The sequence below is a fragment of the Anopheles coluzzii genome, chromosome 2 (genome assembly GCF_943734685.1).
Source record: "Anopheles coluzzii chromosome 2, AcolN3, whole genome shotgun sequence".
NCBI lineage: Eukaryota > Metazoa > Arthropoda > Insecta > Diptera > Culicidae > Anopheles > Anopheles coluzzii.
This window is the reverse complement of record NC_064670.1, coordinates 92,929,899-92,955,986: the sequence shown is the minus strand read 5'-3', so window position 1 is coordinate 92,955,986 and position 26,088 is coordinate 92,929,899. Positions and strand designations below refer to the sequence as shown.

At 46.7% G+C, this 26,088-nt stretch overlaps 8 protein-coding genes across 10 annotated transcripts; 5 read left to right on the top strand and 3 right to left on the bottom strand.

Moving 5' to 3' along the window:
- Window positions 1-24: 24 nt before the first annotated feature.
- LOC120952330 (zinc finger protein 883-like) lies at window positions 25-2,414 on the bottom strand. The gene is made up of 2 exons (XM_040371608.2): window positions 1,699-2,414; window positions 25-1,633 (listed from the first exon to the last, which is right to left on the bottom strand). Exons 1-2 carry the CDS (start codon window positions 1,804-1,806, stop codon window positions 185-187), a joined length of 1,557 nt encoding a protein of 518 aa, XP_040227542.2. The 5' UTR covers window positions 1,807-2,414; the 3' UTR covers window positions 25-184.
- An 84-nt stretch (window positions 2,415-2,498) lies between these two features.
- On the bottom strand, window positions 2,499-6,631 carry LOC120961370 (zinc finger protein 236-like). Its single transcript, XM_040385081.2, has 4 exons — window positions 6,303-6,631; window positions 4,699-6,201; window positions 4,222-4,347; window positions 2,499-4,135 (listed from the first exon to the last, which is right to left on the bottom strand). The coding sequence occupies exons 1-4, from the start codon at window positions 6,582-6,584 to the stop codon at window positions 2,780-2,782; spliced, it is 3,267 nt and encodes a 1,088-aa protein (XP_040241015.2). The 5' UTR covers window positions 6,585-6,631; the 3' UTR covers window positions 2,499-2,779.
- An 8-nt stretch (window positions 6,632-6,639) lies between these two features.
- LOC120961369 (uncharacterized) lies at window positions 6,640-25,740 on the bottom strand. The gene is made up of 5 exons (XM_049611155.1): window positions 25,560-25,740; window positions 24,059-25,497; window positions 21,452-21,866; window positions 8,149-8,466; window positions 6,640-8,053 (listed from the first exon to the last, which is right to left on the bottom strand). The coding sequence occupies exons 1-5, from the start codon at window positions 25,674-25,676 to the stop codon at window positions 6,707-6,709; spliced, it is 3,636 nt and encodes a 1,211-aa protein (XP_049467112.1). The 5' UTR covers window positions 25,677-25,740; the 3' UTR covers window positions 6,640-6,706.
- Window positions 8,472-10,242, top strand: LOC120952337 (uncharacterized). Of its 2 annotated transcripts, XM_040371617.2 has the most exons (3): window positions 8,472-8,799; window positions 8,870-9,213; window positions 9,497-10,242. In XM_040371617.2, the coding sequence occupies exons 1-3, from the start codon at window positions 8,688-8,690 to the stop codon at window positions 9,557-9,559; spliced, it is 519 nt and encodes a 172-aa protein (XP_040227551.2). In that variant the 5' UTR covers window positions 8,472-8,687; the 3' UTR covers window positions 9,560-10,242. The 2 variants fall into 2 exon arrangements, with proteins under 2 accessions (XP_040227551.2, XP_049462422.1); XM_049606465.1 differs by having other exon boundaries at window positions 8,484-8,799; window positions 8,870-10,242.
- On the top strand, window positions 11,340-12,605 carry LOC120952332 (uncharacterized). Its single transcript, XM_040371611.2, has 2 exons — window positions 11,340-11,565; window positions 11,633-12,605. The coding sequence occupies exons 1-2, from the start codon at window positions 11,448-11,450 to the stop codon at window positions 12,382-12,384; spliced, it is 870 nt and encodes a 289-aa protein (XP_040227545.2). The 5' UTR covers window positions 11,340-11,447; the 3' UTR covers window positions 12,385-12,605.
- Window positions 12,696-14,925, top strand: LOC120952334 (uncharacterized). 2 transcript variants are annotated; one of them, XM_040371614.2, is made up of 2 exons: window positions 12,696-12,977; window positions 13,054-14,925. In XM_040371614.2, the coding sequence occupies exon 2, from the start codon at window positions 13,084-13,086 to the stop codon at window positions 13,774-13,776; it is 693 nt and encodes a 230-aa protein (XP_040227548.2). In that variant the 5' UTR covers window positions 12,696-12,977; window positions 13,054-13,083; the 3' UTR covers window positions 13,777-14,925. The 2 variants fall into 2 exon arrangements, with proteins under 2 accessions (XP_040227548.2, XP_040227547.2); XM_040371613.2 differs by having other exon boundaries at window positions 12,698-12,977; window positions 13,046-14,925.
- Window positions 21,126-22,220, top strand: LOC125906661 (uncharacterized). The gene is made up of 2 exons (XM_049606464.1): window positions 21,126-21,356; window positions 21,424-22,220. The coding sequence occupies exons 1-2, from the start codon at window positions 21,245-21,247 to the stop codon at window positions 22,218-22,220; spliced, it is 909 nt and encodes a 302-aa protein (XP_049462421.1). The 5' UTR covers window positions 21,126-21,244.
- LOC120952333 (uncharacterized) lies at window positions 22,505-23,894 on the top strand. The gene is made up of 2 exons (XM_040371612.2): window positions 22,505-22,813; window positions 22,886-23,894. The coding sequence occupies exons 1-2, from the start codon at window positions 22,540-22,542 to the stop codon at window positions 23,623-23,625; spliced, it is 1,014 nt and encodes a 337-aa protein (XP_040227546.2). The 5' UTR covers window positions 22,505-22,539; the 3' UTR covers window positions 23,626-23,894.
- Window positions 25,741-26,088: the final 348 nt, after the last annotated feature.

Here is a 26,088-nt window from a genome sequence, read left to right as displayed (position 1 = left end):
TTTTTTCTTCATATTTCTTTCATTTTGGATTAATTTCCATTTTATAAAAAAAAATCAATTTTGCGTGCTTTTGCAAATATTCAATTTCATATCAAATAGGTCGAATTGCATTAAAATAATTTAATCTTTTCGTAATTACAAACAAAGCAAAACCTCGTACACATCTCCAAAAACAAACCATTCCCTAGACGACTCCAGTGATCACATCCGCCGCGGCAAACAATCTCTTGCCCTCCCCTTGTTTCCTCTCCTCCCTGAGCGCTTCCCACTCTGCCCGGTGCCGGGTCTTCCGGTGCGTGTAGTAGTTCGCCCTCGACTTGAACGTAGCCTCGCAAAACTCGCACGCGTACAGCGGTTTGCGCGTGTGCAGCGCCGCCACGTGCTCCGTCAGGTAAATCTTCTGCTTGAACCGTTTGCCACACTCTCCACACTCAAAGTGTTCGCCCGTGTGCACCCGCTTTTTGTGGTTCTCCAGCGCCACACTGTTCGGGCTGAAGTGGCCGCACACCTCGCACCGGTAGCTCTTGCCCGCCTCCACATGCATGCAGCGCACGTGCTTCTGCAGGTTGTACTTCCCGTTCAGCTGCTTGCCACAGTGCGGACAGTCTAGCTTCTCGATCGTCTCGATGCCCTGGTGCTGCTTGATGTGCCGGTCCAGCGCCAAGCTGCTGGAAAAGTTCTTCCCGCACAGATCGCACATGTAGCCCTGGCGTACCGTGCCGTGTATCAGTGCGGTATGCTGCTTCAGGTACCGGACGTTCACCGTTTTGCCGCAGATCTTGCACACCGTCGTTTCGTGTGCGGGCAGGTGCTGATTCAGCTGCCGCTGGGTGTGAAACGTTCGCTCACAGTGCTGGCAGGCGAAGGACGGTCCCTCGGCCACGTGCTGCTCGGCATTGTGGCGCATCAGGTAGCTCTTGCTTTTGAACGGCTTGTCGCAAATCCCGCACCGGATCGTGCCGCGATGTGACTGGATGTGTTCCATGACGCGAAACCGACGGTAAAGCTTTCTGCCGCAGCAGCGCAAAAATCCGCGACACTGGTGCGCCACGCGATAGTGCCGCTGCAGCGTGTAGAACCGATCGAAGCTTTGTTCGGCCTGTTTCGGGCAGAGCTCGCAGCGCATCTCGAAAAACTCCATAATGATGCGATCGTTCTCGTGCAGGTCGGGCTTTTTGCTGCGACTGTTCGGGGTTTTGTCATCGGTGTGCGTTGTGCTGTTGTTGTCGTCCGAGGAAAAGTCATCATCCAGCTGTTCTTTTAGCAGCACTTCCATATCCTCTATGGGCAGCATACTGGCGGTCCCATCATCATCATCAGCGAGCTTTTCCACGGGCTTTTTTTCATTTGTTTCATATTCTTGATCTAGGACAGGCTTTGTCAGTGAATGGCCATGTTTAACATCTTCCACTTCCCGTCCTTTTGGCTCCACAGTTAGCTCTCGTGATGAGATTACTTGAGTATGCTTTACCTTTTCATCATCTAATTCCCTACCTTTCTCCTCCACCATTAACTCGCTTAACAAAACGTTCTGATTTGCCTCGACCGCTTCACTAAAGGCGTTAAAGTTTCGCACCATCAACGCACATTTGGCACAAACATTTACCAGCAAAACGGATTCGGTAACGGCAACCTAAAACAACACAGCACAGAGAAATCAGCAACAAATGGACCAAGGTGAGAAAAATGCACACATACCGGGAAGGTGAACACACGGCTCAGCATGGCGCCGAATTCGTCGTCGGTGATGGACGCTCCCTTTCTGGCACCTATTTTCTTTAAACATAAACGACATTTTTCCCACATTGTGTGCCGCTTTGCCGGTTAGGCAGCGGTCTAATCTTGTTGCGCGCAACATTGTTGCTCGGCAACATATCGCTGAGGTGGTCTATGAATGTTGCTGGCAACATTTCGCTTTGACATTGTTTAGCGTAAAAAATTGCCAATTAACAGCTCAGAGATTATTTTTTATCATTCACGTGTTGAATAAAGTGTTGAAAAAATGAAATATACACCAAAAAATGTATTATAAATGCTTAAAATCCAAATTTAGCGGATGTCAACAAAACGCACACTGCTGCTGTGTCATTTCATACACCCGATTACCATGACCAAGGTAAATAGAAAATGTTGCCAGACAAAAATCAAATTGGATTGAATTTGGCATGCAACAAAGTTGCGCTAGCTGTCAAAATCCATACATTTTGCCAGCAACAATGTTGCGCGCAACAAGATTAGACCAGTGCCTTAGAAAAAATCGGCGTTGGTCCACTACAGGCAGCAAGCGTATGTTTGTTTGTTTATTTGTGCCATTTCTTTCCACTGACGTTCGCCTGCAGCGCTGCATTGAAACGTTTCACGTAAACCCTTGAAGTGGTTGAAAAGTTTCACCAAGGATTCTCAAATTTAAAAATGCTGCTTTTGCAAATTGGAGGTCGAATTACGAAAATTAATTTAAATCCGCTTGCAAATCGAGAATGACTTCATAGTGCCTTAAATTTGGAAAAAAACCTCTGCTTTATTTTCGATTAATACTTTTCTTGAAGTCGACAAGTAAAATAGCATAACTACTGGGGAACCAATCGTTTAATGCCAATTGGCAATGTGCTAAAAATAAGAACGCATTTCTAATGTCTTTGAATAACGAATTGGAACGTTCGCCTATCACTCTAGCGTTTTTCTAACTAAGAGCGGAAAATAATTCACCTATTAATAGCGCCTATCCTACACCTAAATACGCATAATCAAACTCAAGATCCTGCTGCCCTGCGAACCACCCTCAATGCTTGCTCATCTTCTTCAGCATCCGCATCCGCTTGTGCGCTTCCCATTCCTCCGGGTGCTTGTTTTTCCGATGCGTAAAATGGTTCGCGTGCGAGTTAAACTTCATCCCGCAGTACTCGCACGTGTACAGTGGCACGTTCGTGTGCGACGCAATGTGCTCGCGCAGATACAGCTTCCGCTTGAACCGCTTGCCGCAGAGCTCACACTCGTGCTTTTCCTGCACGTGCACCCGCTGCTTGTGGTACGACAGGGCCCGGCTGTTCGGGCTCTCGTGCGCACACAGATCGCACCGAAACACCTGCCCCCGCTCGTTGTGTAGGAAGCGAATGTGCTTGTTCAGATTGTACTTCCCGTTGAACCACTTCTGGCAGTACTCGCACTGCATCCGCTCGATCGGCTCCAGCCCCATATGCTCCTTGATGTGCCGCTCCATCGCCGCCTTGGTGCGGAAAATTTTGCCACACGTCGCACAGATCTGGTTACCATCGTCGCTGTGCATCTGCGTGAGGTGCACCTTGAGGGCGTAATTGCTCGACAGCACCTTCTTGCAGACGTGGCACTCCGCCTGCACGTGCATCAGCTGGTGCGACCGGAGCAGATACTGCTTCGGATAGGCCAGCCCGCACTGGTCGCACTTGAACGGGCGCTCCTCCTCCGTGCCGTGGCTTTTGGCCATGTGCAGCGCCAGGTAGCGCTTCGTTTTGTACGTTCTGTCGCACACCTCGCACCGGATCGTTCCCCGATGCACCGCGATATGGTCGAGCAGCGTGTAGCGATGGAAGAGCTGCTTGTTGCAGCACCGTATATAGCCCCGGGTGTCGTGCACTAGCTGGTAGTGCTCCTGCAGCTGCACAAAGTCATCCAACAGGATGGAGCAGATTTCGCACTCCAGGGTGTAGAACTCCTTGATCCGGTCGTCTTTCTCTTGCTGCCGAGCCGCCCCATTCCCTTCCGATTTGTCTTTGCCTCGCTCCGTGCTCTCCTCCTTTCGCTCCTTTCGTTCGCGCGCTTTACGACGGACCTTGCGCCGGGTCGCCACGACGTACTCATCGTCCGTGCTCGCATCCAAGTCCGATTCCGACTGGGCCGTAATGCTTCCATCGTACTCTTCCTTCACATCCACACACTCAATACCCGGCGGCAGCTCCTCCAGCCCTTCCGCTGGCATGATTTCAATCTGAAGGTCCGGCTCTACCTTGACCGGTTCCGGCTCAACATCCGTGTCCGTGGCCAGCTCTAACCGTAGCTGGCGCTGGTTCGCCTCCACCTGCTGGCTGTACACGTGAAACTCGGCCACTGTCGTTTGGCACTGCTGGCATACCTGTTCCGGTAAGGGCTCTTCCGTCGAGATCTGGAAAAAAGATAGAGCGAGCGCGTGTGTGTGTGTGTTTGTGTTTGTGAGTATGAATCTACACAATCAACGGTGCGCTGTGTTACCTCGAATAAAAACACATTCCGAAGCTTTTGCTGAAACGACTCGTCCACTATCGAGACGGCGATGGCACACTGCACTTCCTCCAAACACAGGCGACACTTTTCATTCATTTTATTCGCAATGCTGCGCTATCGCTCACCCTTACTGGCTTCGCTGCAATTTCGCATCACAAACAATCCGAGCAACCAACTGCACCGACTGCGTCTGTCAGGCGCGGAACAATAACATCAACAGCAGTGTACAGTGCTGCACAAAATGGTCGCTCCGGCGTTCGAAAAGTGCATTTAAATATTTTATAAAAAAATAAGATAAGTTTTTGAAATAAATTTTCCGCGAAAGGAAGTGTATAAATAATGCTTCAGCGTACTTGAGGCAGCTAAAAATTCAAAATCATCCAGTAAAAAAAAGGTAATGTTTATTGTATGCTATCATGCAGCATAATTGCCATATCCCTCGCTCGCATGCCCTTTCCCGCTTTAAGCAACTTCCTCCTTCTTCAGCTCACTGTCCGGCGCTTTACGCTGGGCCTCGAAAAAGGCCTGCCGGCGCGCCTGCCACTCCTCCGGATGTTTGCTCTTCCGGTGGTTGTAGCAGTTCGCGTTCGAGTTAAACTTGGCATCGCAAATGCCGCACTCGTACAGCGGCTGGCCGGTGTGCGACGCGATGTGTTCCTTCAGGTACAGCTTCCGCTTGAATCGCTTGCCGCACAGCTCGCACGCGAACCGCTCCACCACGTGCACCCGCTTCTTGTGGTCCAGCAGGGCACGGCTGTTGGGGCTTTCGTGCGGGCACAAGTCGCACCGAAACACCTGCCCGCCCTCCAGATGCATGAAACGCACGTGCTTGCGCAGGTTGTATTTCCCGTGGAACCACCGCTGGCACACGTTGCACTGCACCTTCTGCACCACGTCCACCCCCATGTGCTCGTTGATGTGCCGCTCCATCGCCTGCTTGGTGCGGAACTCCTTCCCGCACACGTCGCAGATCTGGTTGCTATCGCTACCGTGCATGTGCGCGACGTGCGTCTTGAGCGCGTACTTGGACGACACCACCTTCTCGCAGATCGGGCACTTCTCCGACAGATGGTTGGCCTGGTGCGCTTTCAGCAGGTGCTCCTTGTGGAACGACTGCCGGCACTTGTCGCACTTGAACGGCCGGTCCTCCTCGCGGCTGTGGCTTTTCATCATGTGCAGCGCCAGATAGCGGCTGCTCTTGTAGCTCTTCTGGCACACCTCACACTTGATCGTGCCCTGGTGGGCTGCAATATGGTCCAGCAGCTGGAACCGCCGATAGAACACCTTCTCGCAGCAGCGCACGTACCCTTTGGTGCTGTGCTCTCGCCGATAGTGCACCTGCAGATCGGCGAAGCTGTCCATCGGCAGCGAGCATTGCTCACACTCAAACTTGTAAAACTCCTGTATCCGCCTGTCCTCCTCGTGCTGCTTCGCCAGCTCTTCCGGCTCGAGCTTTTCCACCTGCTTTTCCGTCTTCAGGGTGGTGCGCTTTTTCGGCGGCGCTTTTACCTGCGCCAGCCGCCGGCGACGCCGCACGGGAACTTTTAGCGTACCGTCCTTGGGGTCCACCTTCGGCACGAAATCTTCATCGTCCTCATCGTCATCGATCTCCTCATCCTCCTCCCCTTCCGCTTCCTCGCGCAACGCGTCACTCACGTTGGCGGCTTCGGTGTCCGAGGGTTTGGGGGCCCGTTTGGCTGGTTTGCGGGTAGCGCTCACATGTACCGTTTGTTCCGTTGCGTCTTCCTCGAGCCGTTCGCGCGCTTCCTCCATCTCGGCATCGTAGAAATCGTCGTCTTCTAGCGTTTCAATTTTAACCACCTCGAAGGGTTGAAACTTTTGCTCCTTCAGCTGTGTCTGCAGCTGCTCCTGATTGGACTGAATCCGCTGGCTGTACGTGTGAAAATCCGACACGATCGTAACGCACTCGTGACACACCCGTTCCGGTAGCGTATCTTCCGGCAGTATCTGCAAGTAGTGACGGCGATAGTAGTGATAGGTCACGACCCTGTGTGCCTGCTGCTGGTCTCGTCGTAGATCAAAACAATCGAACTGAGGGGACCACTTACCGGGAATTTGAACACCTTCTGTAGCTTCGTACCAAACTCGCCGTCCGTGATAGGTGTCGCGTTGGTGGAATTGCAACATTCTAAGCACAGGCGACACTTTTCATCCATTTCGTTTTCGGACGATACCGCGGCTGGTTCGGCTTGGTTCATGGTGGAGCTGTAAGTTTGTTGTTCTTGTTCGCTCCGCTCGTACACAACAGATCCATGTAGACGGTGGTAGCCTGTCAACGAGCTGTCAACCCGGCACAGTGACCAACAAATTGCGCAAATGGTAATGGACATTTGAATTTATTACCAACAACTGTTACAATTGTTTGGACAAAAGAGAACTGCTAAGCGTTTACCTTTTGAACAGTGTCTTTATCGGACACTTTGTGAATTATGAAAACGATTTTATTAATAAATTAATGTTTGCTCATTTCCCGCTCCGTCCGCAACCGTTTCTGAGCCTCCCATTCCTGCGGATGCTTGTGTTTTCGATGCGTAAAGTAGTTGGCCTTCGAGTTGAACGTTCGATTCTGGCATATCTCGCACGAGTACAGCGGCATGTTCGTGTGCGATGCGATGTGTTCCCGCAAGTTGGGCCGCCGTTTAAACCGCTTGCCACAGTACTCGCACTCGAACCGTTCCTCCACGTGCACTCGTAGCTTGTGGTTCGCCAGTGCCCGACTGTTGGGACTTTCGTGCGGACATAGCTCGCACCGAAACACCTGCCCGCCCTCCAGATGCATAAAGCGCACGTGCTTGCGCAGGTTGTACTTCCCGCTGAACCATTTCTGGCAGTGGTCGCACTGCAACCGTTCTACCACGTCCACCCCCATATGCTCGTTGATGTGCCGCTCCATGGCCGGTTTGGTGCGGAACACCTTCCCGCACGTGTCACAAATGTGATGCCCTTCGCCGCCGTGCATCTGGGCGATGTGCACCCTCAGCGACTGAGTGTTGGAGAGAACCTTCTCGCAGATATGGCACTGCTGCTGGACGTGCATCAGTTCGTGCGCCCGCAGCAAATACTGCTTCGGATAGGACACGTGACACTTGCCGCACTTGAACGGTCGATCCGTTTCGCCGCTGTGACTTTTGGCAAAGTGTAGCGCCAGGTAGCGCTTCGTTTTGTACGTTTTATGGCAAATTTCGCACCGTATCGTGCCGCGGTGCGCTGCAATGTGATCTACCAGAATGTATCGACGAACGAACTGCTTACCGCAGCATCGCACGTAACCTTTCGTTTTGTGCGCGGTTCGGTAGTGGTCCAGCAGCTGGACGAAGCTTTCCGCCGTTGCCGCACAGATCTCACACTCTAGAGTGAAGAATTGGGTTATGATTTTATCGTTCTCTAACTGATTTGCTTGTGATACTTCTTTTGAGGACGTGTCCTGATTTTCGGTCTCTTTTTGTAGATCGGGCTTGTTTTTAATACTTTGGCGCGCTCGTCGTCGCTGTTTATCGTTCTTCCCTCGAACGCAATCCTCGTCTACACTCAATCCTTTCTGGACCTCCAAACACATCGTTGCCTCTTGATTCACAGCCAGCTCTTCCTTCTGTAAATGCTTTTCCGTCTTGGTACAGTCATCCTCCTCGACTAGTGATTCCACCATAACATTTTCCACCGGCTTAAGGACATTTTCGTTCGCCTCCCCGAGCAGTTGGAACTGATTGGCCTGAACCTGTAGGCAGTACGAGTGGCAGTAAGACACGGTACTTCTGCATTCATTGCACACGTGTTCCGGAAGCGCCGTATCGTGGATTATCTTAAGCGGAACAGGAGAATCAAGTAACGGAACAGGAGAATCAAGTAACAAGTTGAAACCCGTTCACTTTCGCCGTACGTACTCTGTCTACTTACATCGAAATGAAACACCGTTTTTAACTCCTCTTGAAATTCAGCGTCGCGTATCGATATCTTCGGCCCGGTGGACGATAAACTTCCCAGACAAAGGCGACATCTTTCACTCATTTTTGCGTACCGAAATGCTGCGGATGCTTCTTTTTGCGGAATGCTTCTTTTCAGCGTAAACAATCTTGCTTTTGTTATCAAACAAGAGCGCGCTGTCAAGTGGCTCCAAACCAGCTGATCCATCAAGCATCTTCTACAGCGCAATGTACACAAAATCGTTTTCTGATAAATAAAAATAACACAAATACAATAATTAAAATATGTACACCAATTAGAGAAACGAACGATTCATAATCGGAATAACACACCCCGAACATGTGCGTGTGTGTGAAAAGCAACAAATGTTTTTTTTTCATATGTGTGCGTGTGCTGAGTTTTGACAAAGATTTGCCGGCAAACAGCAGGCTGTTTTGATTTCATCGCGATGGATGCGTCGAACGCACGTGAAAATTAAAACGAACTGAACTGAGACATTATTCGAAAACAGCATGGCCTCATCGCGTGACAAAAGATCCGGCAGTATCTACAAGTTTCGTGATGCACTGATAAAAAAGATAGAGAAGAAGTTTGAAGAAGAAGAAAGATTGTTGCGGTTGCAGCGTAAGTTAGTGGTGCTGGGAGTTGCAACGAGACAAAACCATAAACCATCGTCAATTGGGTCCTATTTTAGGTGAAAAGCAAGCAAACAATGAACCATCTGAAGAAGCAGAACCAAGCGCACTAATGTTGACTTGCGACGATGAAGATCCATTCGCTGACCCCAGCAACGCAACGACCGCAGACGTAGTGAAGGTGCTGCGAACCTTGTCGGTTCAGATCGAGCAGCTTTCTTGTAAGCAGGATACATTCCAACACCAGCTAGACGAAACAAAGAGCCGTGTGACGAAGCTGGATAGAAGGCTGAACGAAGTGCTTTTCATGGCTGAAGCGGTGAAGGACGAGTTGATGTCTGACGATTTCCAGAAGGCGACGGAGCAGATCGTTACACCCGTTCCCGGGTTTGAGTTTCAAGCGGTAAGCAACGAGACTGAGCTAAAAGATCTAGACCACAGACTGGCTACGGACGAGGCGTACAGCAGGAACCTCACCAAATGGCTGAACGCGAAGATACTACACCCGGATCCAAACCATCGCTTACATCAAGCGATGGAGGTGGTTTTCAAGCGCGAGTTTCTGCCGTCGTGTAGTTGGAAGGGGCGAGCCAAACCGGGGCAATTCAGAATATCCATGAGTGCCCAAAAGTTCATAATGGAATTGTTTCGGGTGGTTGGAAGTAATCGGTTCATTACTATTTCAGATGAATTTGTGGCCAAATTCTTTATTAAGAAACTACCGTTCGCCAAAGCGCGGCTCAACTTGAAAGGTTATAGAAGCAGTGTATGCAATAGGAAATCCTAACTAGGCTCAAATCCGGACACAGTAAACCCAAATCCGGACGTAAACTAGTTTGGACCGGAACATAGATGGATGCAAGCACCTTTCTTATGGTATAGACTTTTTACACAACTTATAGAGTAATAAGAATTTGTTAAATATTCTTTAGGAGAACGTGTCGGATATAGCGCGTTCAATGTATACATACACTACGACTACTCATGCACTATGCAGGACAAGTTAGGTCGTCTAAGGTTTATGATAGCAAATCGTATCGAATTAATACATAAGAAGCAAAATACTAATTGAGCTTAAACTCCTATGCTAATCCCTATCGGAACAAGTTCACGTTTCGTTCCGGATCCGGAACAGCTACAGGGGCAGTTTGAAAAATGAATAAAACTGGGAACTGATTCAGCACAGATAGAGTTTTAATGCCAATTACAGGGCAGGTTCAAAGACCGTCATGGGTTCAGTATCAGTTTTACGATGGATAAGCGATCGTGATTTCGTTGCGTAGTCCTGTTAACGGGATAAATGAAAAAGTAGGCGCCACGTCTCTATTAAAAAATGAATACAAAAAAACATTTGTTGTCCATAATTCTTAAGCTGTAAACGAATGTTTCCAAACATGAGGATAAATAATTATAAATGTGTATGAGTGAATCACGTTGTGACTAGTAATGTGCTTTCTGGAGCACACCCACGACTCCGATCCGACTCCAACTACTGTTAGTCCGATTCCGACTCCGGTAAAATGGAACCACTAGATCCGCTCGGAGTCGTCCGAAGCCTGCCGGAGTTGTTCGTAGTCGTTTGGAGTCGTCCGGAGTCGTCTGGATTCATCCGGCATCCGAATGAATCCAGACGACTCCGGACGACTCCGACTCCAGCGACTCCAGACGACTCCGAACGACTCCGGCGACTCCGGACGACTCCGAACAACTCCGGACGACTCCGAACGACTCCGGAAGACTCCGGGCGACTCCGGGCGACTCCGGACGATTCCGGAAGACTCCGGACGACTCCGAACGACTCCGACTCCGGGCGGATCTAGTGGTTCCATTTTGCCGGAGTCGGTGCGCTCCATACAGCACATCACTACAGGCGGTCCCCGAGATACACGGTTAATGGGGACCGAAAACGGCCACAAAATACCGCGTATCTCGAATTTCCGCGTAAGTCGAATCTCGTGATTTCCAGCTAAAATATCACAAATTTTCGTGTAATTTTGCAAGTAGGGAGCGGTTTTAGTCACTTTATGAATTATTTGATATGATCCTGACTGAATATAACAGTTTTAAATCATTTTAAAAAGTTTTTAACATTGGATCGAAACGGAAATTATTTGGAAATTTACAATTGATGTGTCAAAACAGTACAATTTTCTCAAAGAACTGTCAAATTAAAAAAAACCGTGTATCTCCGAATCCGCGTATAAGAGGTACCGTGTATCTCGGGGACCGCCTGTAGTTCACAAGCTAATTTTATTATTTGCGGCTATCAATACGTAGCATCATTGGAACCAAACGCCTATTCTTATGGCGATGCCGAAACTGACTCCGATTTCAAAGAAGACTCGGACCCGATTCCGATTCCAAACCCGAGACTGATTCTGGAGCTTATTCCACAGCTGATTGCGAATCTGGAATCGATTCCGGAAAGTGATTCAGGACCTACTATCCAGAATCAACTCCGACGAAAACTTCGGAGCTAGTCGGAATCGATTCCGACGAAAACTTCATTTTTCCCATCACTAATGAAGATGCCTCCGCTAGCTGTCAAAAGAAACAGTTTGTTTACATTCCACACGACGAATGCACGGAGTGCGCGTTGATTTCCTGCAGCAAATTGAACAGTGAGTCTGTAACACCATGGCGTCTTATTCACAACATGATAAAGATACCGGCAAAATATACCGATTTCGAGATAAGCTGGAGAGCAAATTTAACGCGGAGTTTGAAGCAGAACAAAAATTGATACGATTGCAGCGTAAGTTCATCTACCCATGGTCGTTCGAGTCTGGTAAATGTATTGTAAATCGTTTGATTTGTTTTAGGGGAACAAGAAGCAAAAGAAAGGTTAGCAAACGAACTACTGATGACCTGCGAAGATGAAGATCCAACCATTAATCCCGACAGTGCAACGATCGCGGATGTGATGAAGATGCTGAAAACTGTGTCTCGCAAGATCGGGCAGCTTTGTGGAAAGCAGGACACCTTTCAGAAGGAAGTGTGCGAAGCAAAGCACCGCGTGCTAAAGCTAGAAGCAAAAATGAACACAACGCTTTCGATGACGGAAAAGGTGAAGGACGAGATGCTGGCTAGATATTGGACACCGGAGCAGGACGATCCCCCAGAGCCCGGGTTTGAGTTTCGTGCCGTAAGCAACGAGCAAGAGATGAACGATCTCGACCAAAGGCTGGCCACGGACGAGGCGTTCTGCAGGAACCTCACCAACTGGCTGAAGGCGAAGATAAGTTTACAGAAACCCTTCCGACGAATGCTGCATGCGTTGGATCTGGTTTTCGAGCGGGAGTTTCTGATGTTGTGTAGCTGGAAGGGACGAAGCAAATCAGGGCCCAAAATTGCCATATGTGACCAAAGGTACATCGTGGAGCTGTTTCGGGTGGTGGGAAGTAATCGCTGCACTACTATTACGGACAAAATTGTAGCAAAGTTCTTTGTAAGGAAACTAACGCGCAATACGCTACGACCCAGCGTGAGAAGAGCCGCTCCGTATAATTTGCCCAGCAGACGACGCCAAAAGAACTCCGATCCGCTCGCTCTGGATACCGATTTCAGTCGGTAGATGTAGTCTTTAGGAGATTGATTTTGGTATGAATTAATCAATTGCTGTTGTATGTACAGAACCACAAAAACAATGCAAGGAGGTGCAACTGGCTCGTATATGGCTTATGATTAAAAGACAAGTTGTTAATCCTTTCGAAATAATAAATAAGGAATTGAATATAAATACTGAAAATACTTATAGCTCAATTTCTAGTTTACTGCATCGGGTAAAACATCAGAGGTGGAAGGTTTTATTCTATCACTTAATTGATTTTTTAGTTACGCTCGTTTCTATGAAGGTTTTTAAACTCCAGGAAAAGCACAAATGTTCATGTGTAAGCATGTAGCGACGTGTGAGTGTGTGTTTGTGTGGAAAGTGTTTTGAAAATCCTTTGCGAGCTGTCAAACGACACAGTTTGTTTACATTCAACACGACGAATATACGGAGGATGCGTTGATTTCCTGCAGCAAATTGAAACAGTGAAATAGTGTACACCACCATGGCTTCCCATCGTGATAAAGAGACTGGAAGAATTTATCTACTTCGTAAACGGATTGAGGATCAATTCGACCAGGAGTTTGAAGCAGAACAAAGATTGTTACGAACGCGACGTAAGTTCATCTGTCGGGCGCGCTCGAACAAGACAAACGTATATTATGTAGCATTTGCTTTGCTTTAGGGGAACAGGAAGCAAAAGAAAGGTTAGCAATCGAACAAATGATGACCTGCGAAGAAGAGGATACAAACGTTAATCCCGACAATGCAACGATCGCGGACGTGATGAAGATGCTGAACACTGTGTCTCGCAAGATCGAGCAGCTTGCTGGGAAGCAGGACAGCTTTCGAAAGCAAGTAAGCGAAGCAAAGCACCGCGTACTAAAGCTGGAAGCAAAACTGAACTCAACGCTTTCGATGACGGAAAAGGTGAAAGACACGTTGATGCCTAAAGGCATGGCAACGGAAGTCATTCCCCCAGAGCCCGGGTTTGAGTTTCGTGCCGTAAGTAACGAGCAAGAGCTGAACGATCTCGACCATAGGCTGGCCACGGACAATGCGTACAGGAGGAATCTCACCAACTGGTTGAACGCGATGATATTGAACTCGGACTCTGACCGTCGATTGTATGAAGCGATGGAGGTGGTTTTCACGCGTGAGTTTCTGCCGTTGTGTAGCTGGAAGGGGCGATTGAATCGCAAAATTGCCATGTGTACGCAAACGCACATCATGGAACTGTTTCGGGTGGTGGGAAGTACTCGCTTCACTTCTATATCGGCCGCATTTGTGGCCAAGTTTTTTCAGAAGAAACTGCCGCACGCCAAGACGCGACTCAGCCAGAAAAGTTATAGACCCCATGAATGCAATAAGAAATCCAGAGTATGCGACGCGAACTCAGATCCGCTCGCGGAGTAGATTTAGCTGGAACATAGGAGGGGGCCTAATGTTTAATGTACAGAAGCAAGTAGCTTGTAAGTGGAAGAGGAATTAAAATCACTTCGAAATAATAAATAAGGATTTGAATACAAATGTTAGGAAAAATGTTCAGGTCCATTAATATTTTAGAAAGAGAAGCATAAATGTGGATGTGTGAAGTAGTGATGGATAAAGCTGGCAAAAATCCGAAGATCGACCCTGATCCGAATTCAGTAATTTCGGAATCGACTCCGAAAGGTAGGGCCCGTCCAGCATTATCCAAAGTCGTTTGGAATCGTCCGGAATCTCCAGGAGTCGTGCGGAGTAGTCCGGTTGTTAAAGTTATTCGTTACCCAAATAACGGCTTACTATAAACTCATAACAGAGTCGATGTCTCCCGGAGTCAGCCGGAGTCGTCCTTAGAAACAAAGGCGCCACAAAGTGAAAGACAAAAAACAAGAAGAAAGGAAATGCTGGATCACATGCACATTATACCGGACGACTCCGAACGGCTCCGGACGACTCCGAACGACTCCGGACGAATCCTTCTCCGGGCAGAACTTCTTCTTCTTCTTTTGGCTCAACAATCGTCGGTCAAGGCCTGCCTGTACTACTTGTGTGGTTGGCTCTAGTGTTGGCCGTTCCGGTCCGAACCTAGTAAAAAAGTTCCGTTCTTTATGTAGGCCGTTCCGTTCCGATCCTTTATACAAAATCGTTCCGTTCCGTTCATTCCGTTCTTTCCGTTCATTCCGTTCCGTTCATTCCGTTCCGTTCCGTTCATTCCGTTCCGTTCCGTTCATTCCGTTCCGTTCAATTCGTTCTTTCCGTTCACTCCGTTCCGTTCCGGTCTTTGCCGCTTCAATATTGTTAGCAAGGTGTTGTCGTTCGTGCGTTCCGTTCTTTAAAAAAACCGGCTTTGTCCGGCTGTTGCTTGCTGCATGCAAGATAACTGTTCACTCTTTCTCGCATACAGTATGTGTTGCCTGTGCACTCTCCCATGCTCACAGGAATACCCAAGTGCCACAAATCCACTAAACGACCACTAAACGGCTTCTAAACGACTCAAGCACTCTACCTACACGGAATATAGAAAGACTTCGTTTAGCAGACGGCAAACGACTCATGCATTCTAAAAATAGCAAAAAAGCTGATGGCGCTATCTATTGGTGGGATATCCCAACCAGTTGAGCTTCATCGCTTCGAGGAGAGCTTTCTCATTTCCTCTGTACTGTTGTATGGTTTCGCATTGAAGTTATGCATCGCTAGAACTAGAACGGCGATACTGTTGTTTAAATACTAAACTGCAATGGACACCACCAGCACTGAAGCAAGTGAGATTTTAGTAATGGTCGTCGGTGTTGATACCCACGTATCTTGACCACCGACCATTCATATAGATTTTTGCTCAGAAAGTTAGAAGGCTATATAGGTAATGATAAGAAGAAACTTGTTGAAACACATTGCAAGAAAAGGATAGCAATATAATGATGAGTTGTAATACGCCATCTATTGATCAAACCAATGAAGCTGTGGAGCTTTCATTTTTTTTCTATGGATATTCAATTTTCCAGTCGTTTAAGCTTAATCTGTGGCGCTTGGGTATTCATCGCACTTCGTCGCGTATCGTTTATAAAAATCGTGATAAGCGAAACCAAAAATGGTGTTGCATTTGGCATTATGGTGCAATTTGTAACATCTATTATACTTTTTGTTATAATTTTGCTTGTCTTAACTAGACAAATAACTATCATCAAATTAAAATATGTACTCATATGGCAGAGCAGGTTAGAAAATGTGTATTATAATATGCGAATATGAACAACGAAAAAAAAATGTATATATTTTTTATGCCACGATATCCACTTGATCTTGGCACTCGGCATGATTCCAATATTTGACCCTTTGATTCGAAGCATTCTGTTCCATTCGACAACCATTTGAGTGCCGTGATCTTGTAAACGGTTTGTGTAAAAAAAAGTATTTTTTTGAAATAGTAAGTGAAATTCAAATAATTAGTCAATCTCGTGATACAATCGTCAATTCGTACCACTCAATAACATCGGCATGGGTAAATGTTGGAATTATCAATTTCCTGTATATATATAAATAGAACTCAAATATAATTAAGTCAGTCTTGATCTGAGCTCCAAACGGAACAGACGTGTCTCTCCTTTAATTTCAATAGGTTATGGGCCCAGGCTCGCTTGGTGCTGTGTAGGACAATACGTTCACGATATTTTATTGTTGTGGCTCTAATTCAAAGAACGAGCGAAGACAACGGAAAAGTCTGGTGTGAGCGGTGTCGGCAGCAAATGCTGATGTGTTATTGTTCTCAAAAGAGGCGAGGAATAACGATTTGAAAAGACTAGTGGTGGTGTGCTGTGAGCACGATCCCCACAAAAAGGAGTGACGTTGTGACAAAGGAGTGTGATGGAACAGAAAGGCGAAACAGGCCAGGAAACAAAAAGTGTTGCGAAAAGTGATCGTGTGGTGTACACAAATTATTCAGAAAAAATGGATTATTCCAAATTGTTTTTGCTTCCATTGTTCGATGGGACGAATTATTCTTCCTGGAAGTTCAGAATGTTATCTGTACTTGAAGAATACGATTTGATGGAATGTATTTCTTCTGAGCCATCAACAAGTGAAAGTTCTACAGAAAAATCCAAAAAGGACAAACAATGTAAGTCGTTGTTGATTTCGCGTATTAACGACACACATTTGGAGTATGTACAAGAGTGCAAAACCAGCAAGCAAATATGGGACACATTGCAAAAGGTGTTCGAGCGAAAAAGTTTGTCAAGTAAAATGCATGTGAAAAGAAAAATGCTGCTACTAAAACAAGGAGATTCTAGCTTAACGGAGCATTTTCTAGCATTTGACAAACTAGTGCGAGAATTTAAGGCAACGGGTGGAACCATGGAAAATGAAGACATAATTTGTCATTTGTTATTGACTATTGGGTCTGAATATGCCACAGTGGTTACTGTTCTGGAAACTATGCCTCAAGAGCAGTTAACATTGGACATGGTAAAGGCACGTTTACTAGATGAAGAAACAAAGAAAAGTGTGGAAACAAGAAACGACACACAATGCTATCCAGCTGCGTTTTCTAGTGAATACAGTGCAAACCGTGGCAGGCACCAACAAAAGAAACTATTGAAATGTTTTGGTTGCAAAAAGATTGGTCACAAAATCGGGGACTGCCCAGAAAAACAGAAACAAAAGGAAAGCAATTCGAACCAACACAATGCGTATTTTGGTGATGATGGTGTTTGTTTCATTGGTAGCAATGAAATTCTCAGTACGTCACAGCAGGTAAATTGGATTGTTGATTCCGGTTCGTCGGAACACTTAACTAACGATAGAAACTTGCTGGACAAACTAATGCTAATGGACAATCCTATGACAATTGCAGTGGCCAAGGAAGGTGAAACAATAGTTGCGGAACAATATGGAAGTATAAAACTGTTTTCTTCGGTTGGTGACAAATTGGTACCTGTTACTCTCAAAAACGTACTCTACATACCGAATGCGCGTGTGAATTTACTCTCCGTACGCAAAATGGAAGAAGCTGGACTAACTGTGCAGTTTTCGGATGGAAAGGTTTTAGTGAAATACGGGTCGCAAACAATCGCATGTGGAAGCCGACGGGGAAAACTCTACGAATTGACGTTATTGAAAATTAAGGATGTAGCTGATTCATGTCTCTATTCGTGTGGGAAGGTTCCGAAGTGTTTAGAAATTTGGCATCGTCGTTTTGGCCATATAAGTGCAAAAGGATTAGATCAGATTTTGCGAAACGAAATGGTGATTGGAATGCAGCCAATTCGGCAGCGAGGTGATGAAGACTTTATCTGTGAAGCTTGTGTTGCAGGAAAACTCACTCGAAAGCAATTTGTGACAAGTGAAGATCGAAGATCGAGCAGATTATTGGAACTTATTCATTCCGATATTTGTGGCCCTATCACTCCTGTCGGTTTTTATGGTGAAAAATACTTTATAACATTCATAGATGATTGGAGCAAGTTCACAATGGTGTTTTTACTTAAGACAAAGAGTGAAGCTTTTGAAAAATTTCGTGACTTTGAAGCCATAGTTTCTGCTAAATTTGGATCAAAAATATCTCGTTTGCGGTGTGATAACGGTACAGAATACACCAATATTCAATTTTTGAATTTTTGCAAAGAAAAGGGGATACAAATCGAGTTTACAGTTCCTTATACGCCGGAACAAAACGGTGTTAGTGAGCGGAAAAACAGAACTCTCGTAGAAATGGCTCGTGCAATGATGAAGGATTCTAATGTGAACAAAAGGCTTTGGGGGCCAGCAATCCAAACAGCCGCTTACTTAACCAATCGATGTCCTGCGAAGGCTTTAGCTTCCAATTTGACACCATATGAAATTTGGAACAAGGAAAAACCAAACGTTGACAAACTTAGAGTTTTTGGTGTAAATGTTTACGTGCATGTTCCAAAGGAACAACGACAAAAACTCGACTTCAAATCATGGGAAGGTGTGTTCATTGGTTATGCTACAAATGGGTATCGGATTTGGGATCCGAAAAGAAATCGATGTGTTATTGCGCGAGATGTGATTTTCGTCGAAGAAAAGAATAGTATGAACATGCGTGATAGTGATTTTTCCATAAATGAAGAAATTTATATTCCTGGTGGTTCAGTGCCAAATAATATTGGCTCAAGTGAACAGGTAGAAAATGATAGTGAAAGTGTGCATGGCATTGAAAACGATGAATCGTTTGACAGTTGCTTGGATCAAACAATTCGTGAAATTAGTGACTTGGACCAAGCTACAAATTCTCGTCCAGTTAGAGAACGTGTGGCGCCATCGTGGCATGAAGATTATGATCTAAGTGGTTTTGCGTTAAATGCCTCACATTTTGTGGATAATCTACCATGTAGCATTGCGGAAATGAAGAAACGAGAAGATTGGCCAAAGTGGAAAATAGCAGTGGACGAAGAAATGGATGCTTTGATGCGAAACCATACTTGGGATTTGGTGGAACTCCCAGAAGGACGGGTTCCAATATCGTGTAAATGGATCTTTAAAATAAAACAAACAGACGATGGTTCTGAAGATCACTATAAGGCAAGATTGGTGGCGAGGGGTTTTAGCCAACGACAAGGTTTTGATTATTTTGAAACATATTCACCCACTGCTAGACTTGACACTTTGCGAACGATCTTAGCAGTGGCAAATCAGAAGGGTATGTTAATCCAACAAATGGATGTAAAGAGTGCTTTCTTAAACGGAACAATTAGTGAAGAGATTTACATGACACAACCCGAAGGGTTTGAAACAGGGAATAATCTTGTATGTCGTCTGAACAAGTCTTTATATGGACTTAAACAGGCGTCAAGAGCATGGAATTTGCGATTCCATATGTTTGTGGAAAAACTAGGATTTAAAAGAAGTATAAGTGACAAGTGTTTGTATGTGCGTGAATCTGGAGAAAACCAACTATTTTTATTAATCTATGTGGACGATATGCTTTTGATTGGACAAAAAATGCCGTTAATTACGATAGTGAAACAATGCTTATCAAAGGAATTTGAAATGAAGGATATTGGTGAAGTGAAGTGTTTTCTCGGTTTGACAATCAAAAGAAAACCAGAACAACGTGTTCTTCATATAAGCCAACAATCATTTTTCGAAAAATTACTGCAACGATTTAACATGAAGGACTGTAAACCAGTGTCAACTCCGATTGAGAATCGTTTGCAACTGCAAAAGGGTGAAGAATGCAATCGTGTGAATAAGCCATATCGAGAACTAATTGGATGCTTAATGTATGCAACTTTGACAACTAGGCCGGACTTGTGTGCAGCAGTGAATTATTTCAGCCAATTTCAAAGTTGCCCCACAGACCAGCATTGGTACCATCTAAAACGAGTATTGCGCTACGTGCGTGGTACTTTGGACTTTGGTTTACACTTCGAAGGTAATGACAATCTACCAGCTATCGAAGCATATTCGGACGCTGATTGGGGAAACAATGCGATCGATCGACGTTCGCTGACTGGCTATGTTTTCAAAGTTTATGGTAGTACGGTGAGTTGGTCAACAAAGAAACAAACAACAATTTCATTATCTTCAACAGAAGCAGAACTTATAGCATTGTGCATGGCGGCATGCCATGGCATTTGGCTAGTACGACTGCTGGAGGATCTTGACATCAAACTGGATTATCCTGTAGTGTACCATGAAGACAACCAATCGGCGATTCGAGTCATGGGAGAGGAAAAGGAAACCAGCCGGCTAAAGCACATAGACATCAAGTTTCGCTTTGTGCAAGATCTCATCCAACGGGGAATCATCAAACTGAAGTATATACCGACAACTGAACAAGTGGCGGATATTATGACGAAGGGTTTACCTGTAAAGCCGTTTGTTCTACATCGCATAGGTTTGGGATTAAGTGTTTTCAGAAATTGAGGGAGAGTGTTGGAATTATCAATTTCCTGTATATATATAAATAGAACTCAAATATAATTAAGTCAGTCTTGATCTGAGCTCCAAACGGAACAGACGTGTCTCTCCTTTAATTTCAATAGTAAAAGCCTCGAATAGATCGTGCCCCCAAACGCTGGGATGATTATCCTGCTATGGGCATTTAATAAGTTACTGCTAGCCAAGCCTATTATAAGATGGAAGGCTTTGACCGAAAATGGTCGTCGCATCTAAAAAGTTTAAAAAATGCTAGATAATAAATGTATGCTTTATATTAGCACAGCTGGTAGAGCTTACTGGGCATAGGTTGAACCCATCTAGATTTGGTGTCGCCTTTTCATATCCTGTAACAAGTAACAACCCCCCCCCCCCCCCCCGGATGACAGTTTGGCGTCTAAGCTCTGGGTCGGTTCTTTTGCACCCCAGGTTCACGTTCCGTTCTTTTTGAAAAATGAACTAGTTCCGTTCCGTTCCTTTTTTTAAGCTCTGGGTCGGTTCTTTTGCACCCCAGGTTCACGTTCCGTTCTTTTTGAAAAATGAACTAGTTCCGTTCCGTTCCTTTTTTTAAACGAAATTCCCAACACTAGTTGGCTCTCAATGACTTTTGGATTACCCCCCATAGCAGGACAGTCAGTCCTACGTATGGCGGCACGGTCTATTTGAGGCTTGAACCCATGACGGGCATGTTGTTGCCGGGTGGAACTAGTGGTTCAGATTTTGACGGAGTCGGAATCGAACGAACAATAGCCAAAGTCGGATCGAAATCGTGGGTGCGCTCCAAAGAGCACATCACTAGTGTGTAGCACGTAGCGACACATCAAGCATGTGTGTGCGTGTGCGTCTTTTGAAAAACATCCGTCAAATGAAACCAGCTTGTTTACATTCACTGCGACGTTAGAGTACAGGACGCGTACAGATTTCATTCAACAAATTGTGCGATAAAATATCATAAAAAGATTACACTCTGCTCAACATAGAAAGGCAAAAACGGCAAATCATGGCAACGCAACGTGACAAAAAAACGGGCAACATTTACAAAATTCGAGACAAGCTAGAGAGCAAATTTGACGAGGAGTTTGAAGCAGAACAAAATTATTTACGATTGAAGCGTAAGTTGATCGGTCGGGCATACGAATTTGGGGCAAATTTCTGATGCGGCCTTTTACCTCGTTTTAGGCGAACAGGAAGCAAAAACGAAACTCACCAGCGAACTATTGCTGACCTGCGAAGAGCAGGATCCGTTCGCTGACGTGGGCGAACCAACGATCGAGAACGTGTTCAGCTTGCTTACGACCGTGCTGCAACACATCGGACAGCTCAACCGAAAGGTGGACCACATCCAGAAGGAGGTGGAGGACGTTTCGATTCGTGTGCTGCGGGTGGAGAAAAAGCTCGGCACAACGCTGGCCACACTCGAACAGCTGAAGGACGTGGTGAGCATTAGCGATCTGGCACAGAAGAGCTCCGATCCCGAACTGGCCGGATTCGAGTTTAACGCCGTAAGCAACGAGGAGGAGCTGAACGAGCTGGACTTCAAGCTCGGAGCTGACGCAGAGTACCAGGGCAATCTCACCAAATGGCTGAACGTGAAAATAGTGAGCGAAGATTCCAAAAACCGGCTGCACGAAGCAATGGAGATCGTGTTTAAGCGGGATTTTCTGCCGAAATGTAGCTGGAAGGGGCGCTCCAAACCCGAGCCCAAAATCCCGATGAGCGCTCAGCGAAACATTATGGAACTGTTTAGGGTGGTGGGCAGTAATCGGTTTACCACCATCACGGATGCGTTTGTGGCCAAGTTCTTCCAGAAGAAACTGCCGTATGCAAAGAATCGAGTGCACTTACAACGCAATCAAAGAAAGGGCTGCCGGTTGCATGTGAAAAAGCAACCTGATACGACTGTCCTGCAACACCTTGCTGGAGCTCAGCAAATTTTGATCCAATGTCGAGCGGAACCGACAACAGTGTCGAGTTAGTGACAATTGTAGGATTGTTGAGAATGCTTAGGGGAAAATCCCAATGAACCACGTTACGAGATCATGTTCGATGTATATTATTTAGTTAAGTGCCGATATGATTAATTTTGCTTACAGACAAAATGAATAATTTGTTAGAATGAAAGACAACAAACGAAATAAGAAGAAAAAACGTATAATTTACTGAACTCACCGATCAAGGATCTTCCGGAACACTCTTAGCCAATTCGGTACAGCCCGTACTTCTTACGCCGAAACAGACGGTTTGAAGCGCACAAAGCTTACATGTGTATGTGTGTAGCCATCTGAAGATGGGTGCATGCGAGTGCGTGTGTGTGTGAGTGCGCTGCTTTTTGACAAACTTCATCGAACTGTCAACGGGCTAGGCGATTTGTTTATTCTCGAAAAGACGCTAGCAAGCAGTGAACGCTGGTCTGTTGTTGCAGTATTTTTATGCCAACAATCTATCATGGCCTCGCAAAACATGGCTACGGCGCGTGACAAAACGGGGAAAATCTACAAAATTCGTGAGCTGCTGGAAAGCAAATTCGAGCAAGAGTACGAAGCGGAACAGAGGCTCATCCAGATGGAACGTAGGTGAAAGCGAACACACACAATGTTGACGAATCGTGCATTGACTAGCGCTGCGCTTGTATCCCTTTCAGTTGAAATGCAGGGCAAAGAGGCAAACGAACTAATGATGACGTGCGACGATGAAGATCCGTTCGAGGATACCGGCGACGCCACGATCGGGGACGTGCTGAAGATACTCTCCTCCATGTCAGGTCAGATCGGGCAGCTGCACCGCAAGATGGACCACATCCAGAAGGAGGTGGAGGACGTTTCGATCCGCGTGCTGCGGGTGGAGAAAAAGCTCGGCACAACGCTGGCCACACTCGAGCAGGTGAAGGATGCCGTTGCGCTGGGCGAAAATGCGGCCGGTGCAGATGCAGGCGAGCCCCCGTTCGAGTTCGAGCCAGTTGCTAACGAGGAGCAGCTGAACGAGCTGGACTACAGGCTCGCCACAGACAGCACGTACCAGAGCAATCTCACAAACTGGCTGAACAAAAAGATACTGGGCGAGGAACCGAACGGTCGGCTGGTGGAAGCGATGGATCTGGTGTTCAGGCGCGAGTTTCTCCCACTGTGCAGCTGGAAGGGGCGAGGCAAACCGGGGGAAACGAAAATACCCATGAGCGCCCAAACGCACATCATGAAGCTGTTTACCGCGCTGGGAAGCAATCGCTTCATTGCCATTACAGATGCGTTTGTGGCGAAGTTCTTTTTGAAAAAGCTACCCCATGCGAAGGATCGGTTGCACGTGAAGCGAAAGAATGTGACGCTCGCTAACCGACCGAACAGCCGTCCTGACTCCACACAGGTTCAAGAGTACGAAGTACTGTAAGCATGCAGTGACATACATTACAGAGGGTATGTAAAGTATCGGAACATTTCATTTTAAATGCAACATTGAATTCAACGATTTTTCAAGGGAGTTCAGCAATTTAAGTTCTTAATTTTTATGACATCGATTAAAAATACAAATCGAACACGAAAACACATCCTAAACAAGGCGTCAAGACGTGTTGACCTTTTGTTTTTCGCTCATCAAAAAGTGTAAAATACAAATGAACTATAAAAATTAAATAATAATAAATATTAGGTACAGCAAAACAGTGATTATCCTTACCTTTACACGTGTCCGACAATACAAATCTTCTCTACGTAGCTGAGATCATTAAAGTTTTCCAGCAAAACGACGATCATGATGAGGAATGAGCTTATTCCAAATGCTAAACACTCTTTATTAACCATTTAATATGTAAAACCGTCGCCTTTATTCCGGCAATATTACAGCTGGACCCATTCGCTGCATGAGCTTTTGCTGCATCATCGCTTCCCATTCCTGCGGATGTTTGCTCTTCCGGTGCACGTACTTGTTCGCGTTGGAATTGAACGTGATGCCACAGAACTCGCACGAGTAGAGCGGAATGTTCGTGTGCGTGGCCATGTGCTCCTTCAGCGTGAGCTTCGTGTTCAGCTTCTTCCCGCAGTGCTCGCACTCAAACGTCTGCTTGCGGCCGTGCGTCCGCAGCTTATGGTTCGTCAGTGCCCGCCGGTTCGGGCTGACGTGCTGACACTCGTCGCACTGGATCGGGCCGGCCCCATCGTGCACGCCCTTGATATGGTTGCGCAGGTTCAGCTTGCTGTCGAACCACTTCGCGCACTGGTCGCACTGCACCCGCTCGACCGTCACGATGCCCAGGTGCGCCCGGATGTGCCGCTTCATGGCCAGCAGGCAGCGGAACTCCTTGCCACAGGTGGGGCAGATCTGTGTGTTGTCCGTGCCGTGCACTTTTTGCATGTGCGTCTTCAGCCCCTGCTCGCCGGCCAGCACCTTATCGCAGACGGTGCACCGTAAACGCTCGTGGCGCTTCTGGTGCTGCTTCAGGTGGTACAGCTTGTGGAAGGAATAGTTGCACCGCTCGCACTTGTACTGTCGCGCGTGCTTCGGCTGCTCGTGGTCCAGCTTGTGCAAGTTGAGCGAGCACACGTTCCGGAACACTTTGCCGCACACGTCGCACACGATCGATCCCAAGTGTGCGCCCAGATGCTCGAGCAGCCGTGCGCGCCGGAAAAACTTGCGATTGCAACACTCGACGTAGCCGGGTGTTTGGTGGTCCAGGCGGTAATGGTGAAACAGTGCCGCCACCGTTTCCGCCTTGAAGGGGCACTTTTCACACCCCAGGTGGAAATGTTTGCGCAGCAGCTCTTCATCCTCCTCCCGGGGCCGGTTTTCCCTCTTGCGCCGCTGTGGTGTGTTGTTCTGTTTGCCTTTGTCTTCGTCGGTCGTGGGCTCCTCCCGTACTGGTTCAGTGTCTTCTAGCACGTCTCCGTTATCATCGTCGTAATTTAAACTGTCGTTCGATTCTGCTTTGACTAAACTTTCCGACAAATACTCCACAACCGGTTCATCGTGCTGATCACTTGTCTGTTTCGTCGCGGGAAGGCATGGTTCTACCTTCAGCAGCTCAATATGATAATTCTCAACCTGCACGATGCTGTCGGCAGGGTCTGTGTGTACATTCGGTTCGGAAGCGACTTTCGCTGGCGATTCTTTCTTCACCTTCCCGTCAGGATCAGCTCCGGTGGCGGTAATCGAAGCTTGCAGGCTGTCCTGGTTGGCTCGAACTTTCTCACTGTACTCGTAGAACTGTTCGACTGTTTCTCGGCATCCACGGCATGCATCTGCCGGGAGATTTTCAGCCGGCGCAATCTACAAGCAAACCAATTAATTAAAGCACCTGAAAACGGTTAACTCCCTTTCGATTTGCTTACATCGAACGAAAACACAGCTTTTAGCTTCTGTTGAAAGTCTCCGTTCGTGATGGCAATTTTGCGACCACGGAACGAACTGCGCAAGCACAAGCGACACGTTTGGGGTTCATTTTTCATTGTAAAATGTGAATTTATTTTGGAGCGAGCACGAAACACATTTTCGCATTCGCAGCGCGTCTTTTTTTGTAAACAAATGGCATCAACACTAGTGATGGGTAAAGTTGGCAAATATACGGAGACGACTCCGATCCGACTCCGATAAATTCGGAATCGACTCCGGAAGGTAGGTCCGCTCTGCATTATCCGGAGTCGTTCGGAGTCGTTTGGAATCGCCTGGAGTCATTCGGAGTCGACTCCAGACGACTCCGGACGACTTTGACTCCGGGCGGATTTAGTGGTTCCATTTTGCCGGAGTCGAAATCGGACTAACAATAGTCGGAGTCGGATCGGAGTCGTGGGTGCGCTTTAGAGAACACATCACTAAACACTGTGACAGCGCTGATTCGATTATCCGGGGGTTTTATGCCGG

Coding starts and splice junctions, on each gene's coding strand:
- LOC120952337 (XM_049606465.1), top strand. CDS start 8,688: ATGGCCTCATCGCGTGACAAAAGATCCGGCAGTATCTACAAGTTTCGT. Junction 8,800..8,869: donor AAGATTGTTGCGGTTGCAGC/GTAAGTTAGTGG, acceptor GTCCTATTTTAG/GTGAAAAGCAAGCAAACAAT.
- LOC120952334 (XM_040371613.2), top strand. CDS start 12,866: ATGGCTTCCCATCGTGATAAAGAGACTGGAAGAATTTATCTACTTCGT. Junction 12,978..13,045: donor AAGATTGTTACGAACGCGAC/GTAAGTTCATCT, acceptor GCTTTGCTTTAG/GGGAACAGGAAGCAAAAGAA.
- LOC120952333 (XM_040371612.2), top strand. CDS start 22,540: ATGCGAGTGCGTGTGTGTGTGAGTGCGCTGCTTTTTGACAAACTTCAT. Junction 22,814..22,885: donor GAGGCTCATCCAGATGGAAC/GTAGGTGAAAGC, acceptor TATCCCTTTCAG/TTGAAATGCAGGGCAAAGAG.
- LOC120961370 (XM_040385081.2), bottom strand. CDS start 6,584: ATGTCCATTACCATTTGCGCAATTTGTTGGTCACTGTGCCGGGTTGAC. Junction 6,202..6,302: donor AGAAGGTGTTCAAATTCCCG/GTAAGTGGTCCC, acceptor CACTACTTGCAG/ATACTGCCGGAAGATACGCT. Junction 4,348..4,698: donor TGAAGAAGGAGGAAGTTGCT/TAAAGCGGGAAA, acceptor GGTGAGCGATAG/CGCAGCATTGCGAATAAAAT.
- LOC120952332 (XM_040371611.2), top strand. CDS start 11,448: ATGGCGTCTTATTCACAACATGATAAAGATACCGGCAAAATATACCGA. Junction 11,566..11,632: donor AAAATTGATACGATTGCAGC/GTAAGTTCATCT, acceptor GATTTGTTTTAG/GGGAACAAGAAGCAAAAGAA.
- LOC120952330 (XM_040371608.2), bottom strand. CDS start 1,806: ATGTGGGAAAAATGTCGTTTATGTTTAAAGAAAATAGGTGCCAGAAAG. Junction 1,634..1,698: donor GCCGTGTGTTCACCTTCCCG/GTATGTGTGCAT, acceptor GTGTTGTTTTAG/GTTGCCGTTACCGAATCCGT.
- LOC125906661 (XM_049606464.1), top strand. CDS start 21,245: ATGGCAACGCAACGTGACAAAAAAACGGGCAACATTTACAAAATTCGA. Junction 21,357..21,423: donor AAATTATTTACGATTGAAGC/GTAAGTTGATCG, acceptor ACCTCGTTTTAG/GCGAACAGGAAGCAAAAACG.
- LOC120961369 (XM_049611155.1), bottom strand. CDS start 25,676: ATGAAAAATGAACCCCAAACGTGTCGCTTGTGCTTGCGCAGTTCGTTC. Junction 25,498..25,559: donor AAGCTGTGTTTTCGTTCGAT/GTAAGCAAATCG, acceptor GTTTGCTTGTAG/ATTGCGCCGGCTGAAAATCT. Junction 8,054..8,148: donor AAACGGTGTTTCATTTCGAT/GTAAGTAGACAG, acceptor GTTCCGCTTAAG/ATAATCCACGATACGGCGCT.